The sequence below is a fragment of the Lonchura striata genome, chromosome 20, assembly GCF_050655825.1.
Source record: "Lonchura striata isolate lonStrDom1 chromosome 20, ASM5065582v1, whole genome shotgun sequence".
NCBI lineage: Eukaryota > Metazoa > Chordata > Aves > Passeriformes > Estrildidae > Lonchura > Lonchura striata.
In genome coordinates, this window is record NC_140722.1 from 7,434,276 (window position 1) to 7,451,811 (window position 17,536).

The 17,536-nt window shown below is 39.2% G+C and overlaps 1 protein-coding gene across 9 annotated transcripts in view; it reads right to left on the reverse strand.

The window, feature by feature from the left end:
* Nucleotides 1–14,043, reverse strand: part of ZMYND8 (zinc finger MYND-type containing 8) — a 48,835-nt gene extending 34,792 nt beyond the window's left edge. For 2 of the 9 annotated variants that reach the window (XM_021540906.4, XM_021540900.3), the window contains exons 1-2: nt 12,284–12,431; nt 2,315–2,385 (exon numbers count right to left, since the gene is read on the reverse strand). In XM_021540906.4, the coding sequence (XP_021396581.1) occupies nt 2,315–2,385; nt 12,284–12,297 (85 nt within the window). In that variant the 5' untranslated portion in view covers nt 12,298–12,431. Of the gene's footprint in view, nt 1–2,314; nt 2,386–7,297; nt 7,438–11,197; nt 11,272–11,878; nt 12,020–12,283; nt 12,432–13,124; nt 13,159–13,999 lie in introns of those variants that run through there. The other 7 variants (XM_085558054.1, XM_021540902.4, XM_085558053.1 and 4 more) reach the window with 6 other exon arrangements.
* Between the last annotated feature and the right edge of the window lie 3,493 nt (nt 14,044–17,536).

The following is a 17,536-nucleotide window of genomic DNA, read 5'->3' on the forward strand; positions in this document are numbered from 1 at the left end:
ACTATCAGTGAAGATTGTTTCAGTCCCAATAACAGGAGTCCAGAAAGATTCATTACACCAGGCCAGCTCTTGGCCATGACTTGTGGCCAGCTCTTGGAGATGACATTTATGATGCTTTTATTTTCTGAGAGAAACTATATTTTCTATATAACTATTACAAAGTTATATCACTAATTCACAGATTAGGTTGGGCATACAACAAAGAGAAATGGTTTACAGTTAAGTCTAAAGAGTTCTTTATATCCCACATTCTTCACTTGAAAAAAACAAGTCTGTAAGGGCTTGGGGTGGGTGGTTGCTATTCTTGTCCTTAGAGTGCTGCTGGCAGGGGTTTTATCAATATACATGTTAAATTTAACAAACCAACTAAAGCAAATCAGTAGCTAGTTAAAGAAATACCAATTCCCTTATTATCAAAGTGATTCAACACTTGCTAAGTTTTATCTCTACTATGGTGATACAGAAATGCCATTTACACCACTCCCACTGGTATTTAAAGACTAGGAGAACATCTATGCATGGACCAGTGGCTTCCACACAAGGACAGTTTGGGTCACCCTAAACCAGCACCGTGGTGAGACTGGCCATGGCATCAGCTGGTTCAGGGATTTGCAACAATAAACAGTATAAAAACCCGGGTCTCTTTCTGCCAGGTTAAATCCCTCTGAACTGACCAGTTCTAATTAAGAGCCCACAATGCAAGATCATGCGTGTGAGAAGGTTGGGACATGACAGACAGACCTTTTCAATAACCAGGATATTAAATCAGCTCACTGTCCTAAAAAGCTTCATCTTAACCCTACCAAACAAAAAGCAAAAAGTCTCCCATGGACTTAATTCACTGAAACAACATATCCTGAGGTCAGGGCAGCACTACAACTACCACAAGGAAATGGAAACCTTTGGTATGGCCTATACACCTGTTTGTGGCTGATTAAAACACCAGAACCAAAATGTAAACATCTCCATAAGTAGATATCAGATTTTAAGTGTCTTTTAGACATTAACTACATCAGAGTGACATAAGTAATGGTTTAGCTCAGTTAAGGAATGCAGAACTCTTCCTAGTACCAGAAACTGGACCAGTGTTTCTAAGGGAAAAAAAAGATGAGATTTCATGGGCAGCTAAAGGTATCTAATGAGCCCCATTGTCTGTTATACCAAGTTGCTATGTTATCAAACTGTTTCACAAACAAACTGGTCCCTACAACAGCAGAAAAATGTTTCAGCTATTAAGCTGGTTAGAAAGTTTAAGTGGCTGGGATGTGACAAGCACCACAAAGGAAGAAAGTGGTGGAGTGCAGAGCTGGGAGCTCACCCCAGTCAGTAGCAAACATTAAAGCAATAAAAACATTTACATTCCGCTGGCTTAGAAAACTGAAATACAAAGAGAAGTAAATATTGAAAGCAGTCCAGTGGTGGAGACTGACATATAAGATTAGAAGTAGAGAAGGGAGAAAAAGGCAGGGAAAAGGGACAAAAGGAGCTAGTGTATCTTTTCTGCAGTGTCAGATCTCATGTACTACCTCATCTAACCATACCATGAGAACTGAAACAAGAAATTTACTGTCTGTTAGTACAAATAAGACCTGAATCCAATTTTATAACCATGTTATCCAGCCAAGTTTTCTCATTAAAAAACATGCAGATGATCTGTGCCATGCCTTCAAGACAATCCCACCTGCACATTCAGAACTGAGCAGACTTGTGAGCCCTGCTGTAGGAATGTGAAGAGTAACTGGGTATGTGCCAGAACTTTAAACAAATGGTAGTAACTATTACTGCTGTTTTAGAGAAATGGTTTTCAGGTAAACTCAGCTGCAAGTACAAAAGGAGATGGACAAGCATGAATGTCCATGAAATACATACTGCTCAGGGGAATAATTTATGTGGAAACACAAAGACTACTGTGATTCTTTATTCTTAGAAAAAAAAATAATTCATTACAATAGGAAATACTACCTTAATAGTTTTGCTGCTACTACTACTTTCTCCTGTCTTGTCAATCTAGAAGTACTACTTTAAAGGAAGCTGTGATAAGTGATCCAAGAGGTTGCTGATTTTTTGGTAATTTAACCTTAGTTATTCGTAAACATGAAATAACACTGAAATATTTGTGTGTGTAGATTTGATACATAATGAAAACCAAGGAAAAATTAAAACACTTCCTAACATACAGTAGTAATTGTAAAAAAATACAGTGAATCTTGAGTCTCCACTCAAGAGTAGCTTCATGGCAGACAACACAGCTTCACCATCCTGGTTTACAAAGAATTGTGTTGTAGAACCTAATTTAAATATTCCTTTTACTCACCTTTGGATCGAGTGGAGATGTCCATCCCCTCCACCACCTCCTGCTCTGCCTTTATTTCCTCTTCAGCCAAGCTGCAGGATTCAAAAAGGTGAATTAGAATACTTTATGGACTGTATTCATCCCATTACTAACTTCTATCCATTAAATTCAACCCAACACTATCAAACACAGCTATATCAACATTTCTGATGAAATGAAAGGCCTTCTGTTTGCCAGAGCATACATTGATCAAACCACAGTGAAAAACAATCCAGGTTCACACATATGCTGCAAGTTACCAGGCATGAAAATTACATTTTTGTACCAAAGACAGTCTTGTAACATGTACTGAAGATTATGGCAATGTATGTATGAACTGCATGCATGTGACAGACAAACAGGAATTCTGTTCCTTGCAGGTTCTAATCTCAGCTAAACCATGTGGACAGATGCCTGCCAACATTTAAATGTTCATCAGCATTTGTGAACAGATTAGTTGAAGTAACAGACTGAGCAACACAGAACAACTTGTAAAATTAGAAGGTAAAATGTAATTGCTAAAACATTTAAATAAATAATTTTAACGATTTTGGAACTAGACTGTATAACAGAAAACTGAATATTTATAATTTATTGGCAATACAATTCCACCACTTATTAACTGTAAAGAGTAGACAGTATAGAGTTGTTACCATTCAATCTTACACAGTCAGTTTTCATTTGCACCCAGTAGGATTAAATTATTACAAAGTACATCTGACTTTCTGATATTCTACTTGTGATACACTAAAGTGATACCATTCAAGAAAACAGCTTAATCAATTTGGCGTCTTAAGTCAATTTGGGGAAAGAAGATGGAAGGAGAAGAAAATGAACAGAGTTACAGAGCAGTTTTGGAGATGTGACTATCCTAGATGAAAGGTCAAAGAAAACACAGGATGTTGAAACAAATCCAAATTCAAAATGACAGACAAATGGGGTTCTGGAGCTTCAGGCAGGTATTGCAGTGTCCACCAGAGCACAGCAGCCATGAGGGATGTAGATCCCCTCCTATACAGGGACAATTTCCCACTCAGTCTGTTAATGGAAGTTGCTGCTGATAGCAGTTTGCACTGATATGGCAGATTATGAATTTCTCCTGCTATGGAGTGGGCTGAAGTTCCATTCAGCCACCCCAGCTCCAGGGACAAGGCCAAGAGGGCAGCTGGAGACCTTTGCCTTAGCCACAGTATATAAATTTACCTAAGACATCTCATTAGAGCTCGGAAACAACACTGAGGACTTGGTTACATTTACACCAGAGAAACTCTTCAGCCTGACAAACAGTTTATATTAGCAGGAGTTTTGTTATGGGTAGAAGTTAAAAGAGATTCCTTAACAAAGTAAAACTTAACAGCAGAAGGATTTTACAGTTTGCTATTTGACAAAACTACTTTTAATCAACTGTGACTGGGGGGTTGGGTTGAAATTCCTTTCACAGTTCTAAACAGTACAGTTATGTCAGCAGAAATTTTACATACAAATTAACCAAGCTCAATGTATGGAAAACCCAAAGCTGAGAAGTACCACAAATGCCAGAAATCATTATTCTTTGTCATTTGGATATAGAAATAATTTACAAAATAAGCTCTTTAAAGTCACAAAACACTGAAGGCAAGTTCTATTCTACCAGCATCCACCTCCCAGCTCATGGACTACTCTGATCATTCCAGGAGCAGAATTATGGTAAATGTGTAGCACAGTTGACTGTAACACAATGCTTCTCAGATTTGTTTTGCATGGGCAGATTAAATGCACAACACAGCCAACCATACTACAATGCTCACACATTTACTATGCATGGGCAGATCAATTATTATGCACATTTGTTACACCCTTTCCCAGGGGCCTCAGCAAAGAGGAGCTGGCAGTGGCCAGCAGGCACCAAAACATTTCATGCACCACTTGCCTTTGCCCATTCCTCTCCTAAGCAAAGGGAAGGAATGGGCTCATGGGATGGGTTCATTGTTTTCTTCCAGTGCTGTACTGGTGTTTTATTCTTCCCCTCCCTCTCTATAAAGTCCTATATCAATATTGCCAAACTGTAATAAACCCCATATTTTTAAAATATCATGTATATATAATCAATAATGCATACAGATAAATATGTATTCATACCCAGTAATTCTGTAAGACTGGAGTAATCTGGCAGTGCACATTAACTGCTTCTAAAATATAGGTCCAGTTCCAGACACAGACTAGGACATGTAAGGCTTTACCAGACTTGGGTTGTACACTTATGCTCATTTTACACAGGCTGCTACTAAAAGGAATAGTTTCCCCAAGCCTTATCTTCTTGTTCCAGAAATCATGCCCATTTTATCCAAATCAGTTCTGGAATGTAACTCACTGTGCAGCTGGACATGCAGAAAATCGGAGAGAGAAAAGGGCATCAACCTTTTAGCAGTTCACATTTAAGTGACATTGAAGCAATCATAATATTCCAGACTCATCCAAATCTATCAGGTAATTTTGTTTAAAACACAACCTCAGGGGAACATGGTTCAACATGAAAGATACAGTAGTTGGTACAAATCAGTATTACAATCCAGAGAGTTGTGCATGAATCTTGGGTGAGAAATGGGAGTGATGGATCCATGTGGTAACACCACAGCAGGAACTGCTCCTACCTCCCTGACCAAAGCCCCAGGAGATGTTTCAGACGGACTGAGGATGTTCTCTGCCCCTGGGCCCAAACCCAGCCCTGCAGGGGGGTTACAGGGCAGGACTCCTACCCATTAGTGACAGCACAGCAGGGTTTTCCAGCTCAGAACACGTTCCACTCATATAACAAGCTTAATTTAGGAAACTGAGCCAGTTTCCTCCATCACCCTTTAAAGCGTTCTTCTAAAGAGTGCTATAAACAAAATATTCTTCAGAAACACTTGTAAGGTGAACAAAGTATCTTGCAATATCTTGATACAAAGAATCATGGAATGATACAATGGCTTGCCTTGGACAGGACCTTAAAGATTATTTAGTTGCAAACCCCTGCCATGGGCAGGGATGTACACATCACGTAAAGGATGCCTGAGAACAGCCTTCCCAAAGATTTTAAGTACAAATGAGCAGCCAAAACTACATCCTCCACTTGACAGCAAGGTTCTCCACTTTTCTCAGCAATGGAGGAGCACATTCCCTATACACACACTGGTACAGAGTGCATCACTCACACAAAACCCAGCAATTACCTACCACACTACGAAACCTGAGCCTCAGAGGAACACAGGCATCTCCATAGTCTCTGCAATTAATTAATCCTTTATAAAAACATTTAAGTATATAAGAAAACCACAGAGACTGTTCTGAAAAAAAAAATCCCAATGCTTGTGGGGAACAGTTAAATAAAATTGTTAGACATGGCAATAAAAGATACTGAACATTCACAGCTCTTCAAAAGCATCTCCCATTGCTTTATTTGCTGTAATTTATAATGACTTCCACAACATGACATTGAATGTTGGCAGTGATGACTGCAGTGGTCATCTTTGAGATTCAAGTTTATAAATACATACCACCAATTTACAGCAAGTTTACAATAACTTTTCTAAAGCTGATATCTTTTCACCTTTGCACCTCCACCAGTACAGGAAAAATTCTGAAAATGCTTTATAAAGCACAAACTTCCAAATGCAGATATTAGCAAAAGATTTCCAATTAAATAATTCAAGAAAAACACATTCTTAATCAGTTACCTTCCTATTACCCACAACAAAATAAAAGGAAAATTAAGACCAGCAGCAAAATAATTAAAAACAAGTATCTCATTCCATGGAAACAATAACTGTGTGGTCAAGTAGACTATTCTAGAGAGTTTTATTTTGAGAATTCATTTTTGCAGGGCTCAGAGCAGCTATTTCAGCCAGCATGTGTTACTGTCATGCATATATGAATGGGATGCTCTGAGGCTGCAGATCAGAAATGACACTGGAATATATTCAGTTAAGTACCTAAATGAATACAACAGATAGGAATAGCTTTCAGAATTACATAAGCTATTTCCTCATTAAGATGAATGAACACAGAGAAACACGTTTTAAGAACACAACTGAAATCTAAGCTTTCCCAGTTTCCCTGTCAAATGACCAGAAAACCAATTAATCATTTAAAACTTTCCTACTCATATTGACAAAACTTGCAACAACAACAACAAAAGTTTGTTTTCTAAAATGTTGAGCTAATTGGTTTCATACAAACTAGTTTAGCATGTCTGAATGAGGGTAGAAGGGGTGGAGGTTATTCCTTTGGGGAGAGTTGGGCACAGAAAGAAAAAAAAAAAAGGATTGCAAGCATACAAGATTTATTGTTACTTAGGTAAACATGGAAAAACAACTCAGCTGCCTAATTTTTAAATATGTTCTCCAGCAAAATGAAGAGAGGGTGTTTTTTTTTTTTTTAATATAAAATTCAGGTTTTCAAATTTCACATCCCTGAATTATATACAGACTTTTCTGTTTAGGAAAATCATTCCTTTACTAATAGTAGTACTTACCTGAGAAAATGTACATATACAAGAATATATAAAACTTCTCTAATCCATAGTAACTACAAAGAGCAATTAAAAGTTGCAGATGAACTACTGCACCTTGACATTTAACCAAGAAAAACTGACAGATATGGAAAACCACTCAAAACAGCTAATGCCCACATTCACAATCGAGATCTACATCAGGGAATAACACATGAATTTCAGCTTAAGAACTACATATTTCTGGAATTTATTTTTCCTTTTAATTAACAGAAAACAACACAAGAAATTGATTAAAGACCATAAGCACTAAAACTGAATTTCATCTTTAAGATAATCCCTGCTTCTCAAGCATCACATTTGTGAGCAGCAATTCTAAATAATGATTGCAAAAAAAAAAAAAAAAAAAAACAACTGCATTCAATAAAGATTTAAAACCAAAAACCACTATTTGCATGCCATTGCTGAATAAATAGCAGCTTTGTATGAGCACTCACCTATAACAGTCTCTTACTCATCGGTAGCTATGCTATTTATGCAGGGCTCTTAAAATGGCGTCTGCCAGCACTGCACTGCCTCACTCCTGCTCTGGAGCTAAAATGGTAGCACTTTGTTCAATACCAGCAGCTCCTGTTTACACAGCAGGGCAAGATTCAAAGCCAGCATCTAAATATCAGAAATGGTAAAGAAGGACCAAAGGGCACCTGACATCCGAACGTTTAACTAAAAAGGCACAAGACAGGGAGATTTGTGAAGTCACAGGTTACTAAGGAAATCACTCAATTTTAGCTTCACCCTCCAGTGTGAGCACCTCATATTATACATTTCCTTTTGCAGAATTCCCTGCAAAGTGCTCCATGTGTATTAAGTAAATAACACTCTGTATTAAGTAATTAATTTACACAAAAGGCTCGTTCAGATATCTATGTACAGCAATGTTTAAGCTGGTTACCTGTGATAACAGGCAAAGTAACTATTTTTCATTTAAAGAACATTTCGGTTCTTTTTAAAACCTTACTCTTACTCATTGCCCATTCAAAATAGCTGCACAAAAGAGAAAAATCAGGGGAGGGAGGGGGATCCTTGGTGTCACACAGTCATCTTTAAGTCTATAAATTATACAGCTGAGGCCCAAGCAAGGCAACCAAATAGCTACAGATTTTAAATGCTACAAATATAATTTGAGACCAATCATGCTTGAAAGTAAAGGTTTGTATCAACTGAAAAAAGAATGGTAACATGCTGCTACAGCATGGTTTTAACCTCACAGTGTGAAACAGATGCTCTGACAACAGGCAATAAAGGGTTAACATGAGAATGACAGACAACTACCAAATACATGAAACTCACTTCCTATGTAGCTATGGCAAAATTAGTCTTTAACCCATGAGCACAAGGCATGTTTATAAACAAATGTATTTAAATAACTTTCTAATTGCAATTTAAAGGGCCAAGCTTGATGGCCTACTGTGCTGGTCTCCAGTCTGCAGACCCCTCAAAGCCAGTGTACTACCACAAAGGGGTTTGCAGACAATAACCAAGTAAATCAAACCTAGTCTAACAGGCTCAAAGTCACTCTAATGGGATTCATGTGCCCATGGGAAAAATACTGGGGATCCACAAATAAGAAAATTTGAAAACTGCTGTCTATTCCATTTTACATGGCCAAAGGTTTTGTTCAATTTTCAAGATATTTAGGGAATTCAAATTAATACCCTAAATTTCAGACAGAGGAGAACTTTTACTAAGATTTATCACCCTTTAACCAATTATGCTGGAGTAGTACCACCACTATGGAAAACTGACCATCAGCTATCACTTTAGAGCTACTGGATGCACAGTAGCTGGGAAGTGATACAACACAATACACTGGAAAGCAAGGCAGAACAGGAGAAACAAAGCAACAAAACCAGAAACAAAACAAAACAACAACCTCAAGCAAAAGTGGTATCACAAAATGGAAGACAGCTGAGGAAGACGAGCCAGTTGAAGTTTGTGGACATGATATGAAGGGCTAAATTTGTGATGTAATCTATCTATTTCTGCTTTTTGAGCATGATGTTCCTTTCATTACATGCTCTCTTAGTAGCAACGTAGGTTTTCTGCTACATTTCATACTCCTACCTACTGTGAGGGGGGGTGACTGTTACATTTGGAGTGGTTTATACTCTGCATTTTTTTCATTTCCAATATGTTAAGTAGTGTCATTTGTTTAAAGAAATTGCTCAGCTTTTCCCTAGCACTATTTAGCTTCCAAGTAAAACAGTTTGCCTGCAAAGAATGAAAAAGGCATGTAGCTTTTAAAAGGCTACTGTTTTCACCATGATTTATAATCCAGATCACTCCTTTGTTTTCCCCCCACTCCATTCTTTGTCCAGTTAATTACAAAAGTAACTGGATGTTGGCACTAAATAATAATGCCTAATCATATTCATCCTGGGCAATTCAAACTGCTCTCTAGTAGCCAGAAAACTTACAGTGTAATTATACGATTAACTGCTAGTTATAATCAGAATAATGGCCATTTGCTCCAAGCTGAATAAACCTCAGCTGCATTGCTTCATACATGTCCTGTCTAATTGTGATTGTAACAAGATCCAGGCCAGTAAAATCTTGGGGAGAAAGCAATACGTGCTTTTTCCCTGCATCTGTCACTTAAAACAAAAACCCACATTCCATCTGTCCTGAATAGAAAAAACAGCTTATTACACAACCTAGGGAAGTGAGTGATAACACTGTACCTTGACAAAGCACCAAAAAATATACACATCTGAAATCCTTCAGCTTGTCTGAATTTGCTTTGCTTAGATGGAACAAAGATGGCAGAAATTTCCAGAAGGCCTTTCTCAGCCTTGCCACTGCAATTGTCAATCTTTAACCTGCCTGCTGCAGCAATTGGCTCCGGCGCTGGCGGAGCAGTGCCATTGGGCTGAGCCGAGGCACAGCGCTGCTGTCTCTACCTTGCCTCAGACATCTTGCTGCAATGCAGACATTTGTTTTTTGTGAACTATAAAAGAATTACACCCGAGTGATTGAAAATAGTGAACTTTAACAGACTCACGATGCTCCGTTTCATTACATGCACGAGGGCAGCTCACACAAATGCGCTTCACTGTCAGCAGCGTGTCTGGAGGTGCAGATTTGAAACAGATCCTGGTTTAACAAAACCTGTGGGAGCCATTTTAATACAAGCTTTCTGATTGCAGATCACTTACCCCTGCTTCCTCACATTAAACAAATATTATGTTGCCCATTCTTAAAGGCTGAAAGTAAACAGCTAGCATGTATAAACTACTACTAGGAAAATTGTGTCCAAATGTAATTTCTGTTTTTTAGCAACTGAAGAGCAAAAACCAGAATAACTTCTTAGCTGTGTCAGCACTTTCACGTATACTGAAAGATGCATTAAAATTGCATACAGAAATACTATCACATGAAATTCAGTGGTACCCCAGCAGTATTTCAGGTTTTAAATTGAACTAGACATTCTTATAATCTAATCCTAGGGGACTGGGGGGGGCAGGGGGGGGGAAGGGAGGAGGGGGAAACATGGAGAGGGGGATAGGATAGGAAAGCTTTTAGCCAAAGTGAGATATTCAAAGTAAGATACTCACACTGGTAAACAAGCAAACAGAGGTAAATTGCTGTTAAAGAATGTTACCAAATACATGGCAAGGGGCTAGAAAAGTTTGCATGCCCTGTGCCTCAGCACAGTTATTTATTTGCAAAGCCAGCCTAGCTTTCAGTTCTTTCCTAAAATAATAAATGTGTATGGACTGTTAAAACAAGTGCAAAAATTACATTAAAAACACAAAAGAGCATCCCTTCTCTGCTTTTGTAACAGCCCTAGTGATCACTGAAAAACAGCTTGTTCAAACAAGCATGCAGGCGCTACAATTAAAATCTTTATAAAGAGCACAAAATGTTTCTAAATTAGTTATAAACCAAGCAAGCTTGTCTGAGGTTATACTTTGTATAGTATCAGAAACATATGCTCATTAAGTGTTATTTACTTTACTTCCTAAGGTCACTTCATTGCTGAGCACCAGCACTTTCATCACACCCGAAAAGCCCAAGGAACGGTGAAAACGCGCTTTGCCCTGCAAACATGGCAATTAATGATCTAGGAACGAACAGCAAGTAGAATATTTTTCACTGGCCTAAGGTAAATAGGAAGTAAAAGCTTCAAAATTTAGAGACAAATTATCAGAAAAACAGTGCATTCAAATACAGCAGTTTACATGTACAAGTCCCTTAAAATGGACGCTAAACAAATCTGATCTTTTATATGACTAACCACCAACATCACTTCATCTACTTCACTGACTGACCCAGTAAAAACAAAATGTTTGGAAAACTATTAAAAATGTTCAGAGAGTAGCATGCTGCTTACTTACCAACTGTTCAAGCACCCATCTCATTTTTCCAGTTAAGGAGATACAACAGGCTGGCAGATTTTGGAATTGATCAAAAAGGAATTTCTTGAAATAATTACGTAGCAATTAACCAAAAGTAAAAAAAATTAAAAGGGAAAAAAAAAACCCAAGAACGAACAACATGTACTACTGTCATGAACCACACATGATTTTATATCTTCTGGACTCCACAACACAGAACTGTGGCTGGTACAATGTAAAACAAAAAGGCACAGATAAAAGTTGCATTAGTTTATTTGAACTATGCAAAGCAAGGAAGCTAACAGTTCAAAAACATTTTCCATAAAGCATCAGATTTGTAAACAGATGCACTGCTGCGTTTTACTGAGCAGCACTCCATTTCCAAAATCTGCAGCATAAAAACTCCCTTTTAAAGGAACAAAATATTAACCATACATTGTCCCTCAGAAAGAGAAAAGCATTGTATTAATTACTCCTGCAAGAAAAAAGGTTCAATAATCATTTTAAGTTAAGATAAGCTGCATAAAAAACATGATGCAACAGCACACCACCACCTAGGCCCAATATCTACAATCTGCCATTAGCACTTTTTGCTGATGCCTAGGTTTTTAAAAATCCCATATTTTCTCAGAGATAACTTATCTTAGCTGTTCCATTCACTGTTTAGAAAGGTAAACTTGCCTGTTCCTCTGTCTGCCATTATCCCTGCTTGACTCCCTGTAGGGCAGTTAAATGCATCTGCTCCCTAGCTTCCATTTTCTCTCCAGCAGGCATGTGACACAACAGACAATAGTGCTGGCAAACTGCTCAGAGACAGAAACCTCCTTTGGAATACCAGGATCTTGATAAACTCTAAAAACACCATCCTCCTGTGAAGAAGTAGGCATGCCAAGGCTTTGCCAGACTGTAAAATAAAGCTGTGGCTAATGGCTACTAACCATGTGACCCAAGAAAGCAAATTTAAACAGTTCCAACTTAATATAAGTGCTGTGGTGTGAGTTTTGCACGAGAAATCACAGAGAATCACACTCTCAACCCACAACTCATAGGTCTTAGAGAAAAAGCAATGTAAAAAGCAAGGCTTACCTCTGTGGATGCATTGTTAACACAGTGTTATGTCAATACTTATAAAACATGGAGGACAGGCTCTCAGTACTCGGGCAGGGAGGGCTTGGCACTTGGGCTTGATGATCTGTCTTCCCCATGAAAGCCGCCCCCGGATTGGCTGCCCCGGCAAATCCGCATGTAAAGCGCCAGGGGATTGGCTGAGACACTTCCTGAGCGATTATCTTTGTGCGGCTCCGGGAGCAGGAGCCATCCCGGGCTCGGAGCAGGCCGGCGCGCTAGGCCCGGCTCCCGCCGCCCGCCCGGCCCGGGCCCGCCCGCGGCTCCCCGCGCACCGCCTGCCCGGCCCGTGTGCCCCAGCCTGCCGCCTCATGAAGGCAGCTGGCTGTTCTGAACCCGAAGGAGGCAGAGTTCGCCCAGGTCGCCAGAGCTGTTCTTTTGTTCGCACGGAAAGCGCAATTGGCGTTGCTGGGGCTGCGCTGGCGGAGCAAGCGAGGCCACAGGCGGAGAGCAGAACTTACTGAAAGTGCACGTGCACAGAAGGGACTGAAATGAACAACTCAGGACTCCGAGAAGGGTTCTCCTGCTCCAGAATTTAAATACATGAACATGCAGCACAGCAACCATGTACCTACAGTGTGATTTCGTGGTATGCTGAGTCTTAAGAGGGAAAAAGGAGCCTTAAGCAGGAACACTCATGTCTCCTTTTCCCAAAAAGCACTCCAGAATTGAAATTGCTTTATCACGGAGCCTTGCTACCACTTGGTGCAGGCCCTCCCCGTGTTTAAAATGCTGCAGGGCAAAACTAAAAATATCCATGTCATCCTAGACCCTGAGATCTGGAATCCCCCCCAGCCCCTACCTTTCGGCCTGCCTGGGCTGTTAGACAAAAACTGACTTCCTTAGGAGCGGCTGTAACTGCAGCTTCCTGTCCGTTAACCCTCTAGGACTTGGTGCTTTTTAAGATGCAACGCAGGCCCTGAAAACACAGATTTCTCTACGAGGCAAGTTATCAGTCTGCCCCCACGAAAACATCCACATCATTTTTCAGATATTTTTGCTTTACCTTTTTATCTCCTGCGAAAATGCTGCAAATGAAACAAAATGAGAAAGCGGCGTGTAAGCAACCGGTTTGATCTTGGGCCAATTCCCAAGCTTTTGATTAAAAAATGTGATTCCATTCTTTTCCCTAATGCAGTGAAAGTGGGAGAAATTATCGTTTTGCCAAGAAGGAAGTCTTAACTCCAGATGAAGATCTTAAAGGTTAAATTTTTAGAAAGCCTCCACCATGCCTTTGCATTATTGTTCAAAATTTTGTATCTGTGTTATATTATCATTCTGTAGCCATGAAGATTGCAATGGAAATTGCAGATGAAAGGGTGAATCTGAAGCACATTGAATATAAAATAATTATTTATTAAACAAAAGCAAGAAAAAAAAAACAAGGGACGGTGTAGAGGGAGACGCTTAACATTGAAACAATAATTATTATATAATGAGATAGAACAATCAAAGAAAAATAAACGTTCTTCCAGTACAACATGCAGGATCTCAGACTGTGCAAAACCATCTATAAAAAGCCCTCTTCCATAAACCTACAACAGTTGCAAACAGAATATGCATGTCACGTTTAGTCGAGTGCTAATAATCCCAGAAACAATCACCACAACAAAACCTAGTGCCCTCCCTTACCTCCATACAGCACCTCTCACGATATAACTACTTTACCACACAAACCTCACTGCCTGAGAGCCGACGTGACTCATAACTGTGCCACTCAGTAAAATTAGTCATCCTGCTCTGCATTGTCCCATTCTGCATTCAGATTATTCCTTGAGGTAGCCTTGTCACAGGGAACTGCCACAGCAGCCCATCCTGTGCTTACACTTCTGTCTCTGCATTTCACCCTGCAACAGCAGATTAACAGCCCAGAGTATAAATTATCAAATCAGAAGGAATGCTGGAGTCCCTGCTGGAAGCATTTTCTCTTTTTAGATGTTGCAATGTTTTTCAGGGCAGGGAGCAGGAAGGCTCACGGATACACTGACCGTTTGTTCTGTTTTAGGAATGAAGCAGAAGCTGGGGAGAGTGCTGCTATAAAGCGAATCACAGCCACTACAGCAGCAGAAACACACTGGAAATTCATGACATTCAGTGAATACTTGCATCAGTTTCAACAGTGCAAATCATTCAAGATAGATTTCTTTTTAATTGAACACCTAAAGACCTGTGTTGCTCAGAGATATCACCCCTGGCACACAAACATCCAAATTTTGATTCCTCTAAGCAGTAAATGTGAGGATTGTCAGCCGTTAACATTTATGCTCATTGTGTGACTGTTCTACTCTAATATTATTCTCTTAAAAAAAAAAAAATCCTAATCCCTATGAAGAACAGCATGGGAACAAAAGTAAATACACAGAATTTGTCAATGCTTTGTGCTAACCCAGACCCGACTCGGGGAATGTTGTAATGCTGATGGTGCCTGGGAACGCTGCCAAGCTGACACACTTGGGCCTATCAGACAGAATGAGCACACAGTGGAGAGAGAGGCAACAGCAGCCTTAGGAAAGGCCTAAGGCCCCTCTCCTCTTGATTCAAGGAAGCAAAAATGCAAAAGAAAAATTTATAAACCTGCAGTTATTAGCAGGAACAAAACCGTAGAAAGCACATCAGACAGATATAGTATGTATATTCAGCCACTCAGCTACTCTGCTCAAAAAGACAAAAGAATTCTGTCAGGAATCAAAGGGGAAGCTTGAAATATATTTCTCTTTATTCTCTTGTCCACATGCTTATTTTGCAGCAGGAGGTACAAGCCTGGTATAATGCAAGGGTACATCTGGAAAATACAGATTTTTGTCTTAAGTCACCATGATTGTGTGTCCTGCTGCAGCTTGAGCATTTCTTTTACATTGGAGTAGTGATTTTTTTTTCTTGGTGGGAGGGAAGAAATGGTAAAGAAAACAAAACAAATAAAAGAAGAGCATGCAAGGGGAAGCTAAAAGCTTTGTTAAAGCAGAAAAGAGGGCAGAGATCAGATTAGCTTGTATTTATCCTTTTCAATTCTTCAGAGATATTAAGGGAAAACAGGGCTGTGAGGCAGGGAGGGGAAAAAAAGGCTAAACAGAGAAACCAAAGGGAAGATGGAAAGCAAATTCTCAAAAGGAAATGAAAAGACAGTAATGTTAAAAGTGCAGCCCATTATACAGGTCTTTGCAAAGAACTCTGCCCACTGTGCCCATCTCCACACCAAGCACACACACCAGGCATCAGAGAGTTATAAGGAACTATACTACCTAATATATACCAGAGCCTCCAAATTAAACAAATACCAGTAAGAAAAATGCCTGTCTGTATGACAGAAGCAGGGGTTGATATTTACCCCTCCCTACAGTGGCTGCATCATCATTGACAGAGATGGAACATTAAGTGATGGACAAAAGATGGAGCATTTTGAACAGATACACAAAAGGGGAAATGTCATATTTTTCAAGTATAATAAACAAATAGATAAAAACAAGTGAAAGAAAATGCATTAAGGGTTTGTAGCTTGATCTGGGATTTCCAGGTCTTTGGCTGATAATGCTGATTTCTAGAGTCAGAACATAAACACTGTCACTCATTGTCTTGGGAAAAAACTCTTCAAAGTTTGTCTCCTTTATCATGAATATAGATAAAGTATCAGTAATTGCTCAAAGACCAGTAGACCACTGTCCAGTACAGAATCCAGCAATAAATGTCTATAAAAACAGTTCCTCAATTTATAAAACTAGACTGACTTCTAAAATTAGTGACCTGTCAAAGAAGGTTGGTAGTTTCATAAATTATTAGAAACTACAGGAGAAGGTATCTATGCACAGCAGGTCCCTGGTTTGCCCATGAGCTTAGTAGGCTTTGCATGCATTGGTCCTTCTGAAGAGCAGCTTTCAGTACTTTGGATTGACACTGTTTGTTCTGGATTGAAATGGTCACTCATTGTCTGCAGGTTAAAACCTGGTTCAGTTTGTAACACACAACTGAATATCTGGTGCATTATCAAAGTGTCTCTTGACAGGCATTTTTAGCGTGCTGTGCAATTGCTTCATGTACATTTCTTTCCAAAGGAAATCTCCACTCATGTTCAATCATCTGCCAAAAATAGCTGGAGAGAAAAAAAAAAAAAAAAAAAAAAAAAAAAAAAAAAAAGAAAAGCATATTTGAGCCCTTTAACAGCTGTAGCTTTTTAAAATAAGTACTTAAGGCATAAGCCCATTTCATTGCTTTCACCCCCACTTTGGACCAGTCTCTCCACAATTAAACAGCTGGGCTGTTGGATATTCTGTATAAAATTGAATTTTCATTATTATGTATTTAAACTTTATGTTCTATACTGAAGGCCTAACAGATACAATTGCTTTCATATTTTATATGCAGGCAAATCCTTTTCTAGTTGCCCAGAAAGCAGCTGTGAGACACATGCAGGCATGGTGCACGCCCACGGTGCAGGTGAACAAGTGGATTTATCAGCCCTGCTCTGTGGCCATGGAAATAAATGTAAATACCCTATATGAGGCCTAAGTACAGAATCTTGAAAGAAGTTTGTACTTCACCAAGTGGTTCTAATGGCCAAGTGTGAGACATCTTGTATATATCACTTACTCTGGCATAGTGCACTTCTAAAGGAAACAAAAGGAAGTCACTGCTATTTGGGAGGAATTATTCAGGACCACATAATGCTGAACTCCAATCCTATTACCAGGATTTCTTTCTTGATTGTTTCACATTCAGGAATCAGATGACATGACTTCTTTCATGTTTTGGTTTGTTATTACTGTTGTTTTCTTTTGGGGTTTTTAAATTAAATCTGATAATGTCCCAGAAACTAAAGCTCATACCAAAGATGTCAAGTGACGGAATTACAAAGATAAAGTAATTACATTAACTTTTCCTGCACAACCCACTGCAGATTCAGACTGCATCACTTTCACTTTTAACCTCCTTCATGTTCCTCCACACACTAAATTCACAGTTTGGCTTCAGCTTCAAGGCTCTGCATATTCACACCTTTCTCCTCTCTATGTGCTATTCCAATTGCTATTTCATCTCAGTTTTGTGGTTTACCTCTCACCAGCAAAAAGTCCTTTCTTTTTCCACCACAAGTTTCTTTTCTTTTTCAGTCAGACTTACTGGCTTCTCACCCTTCCTTCCAGCCACAGCACTTAGCTGCACTTTGAGCAGAACTGTCTGTACTGTGACACTGTGAATCAAAGATTAATTGTGTGGACTTCAGCC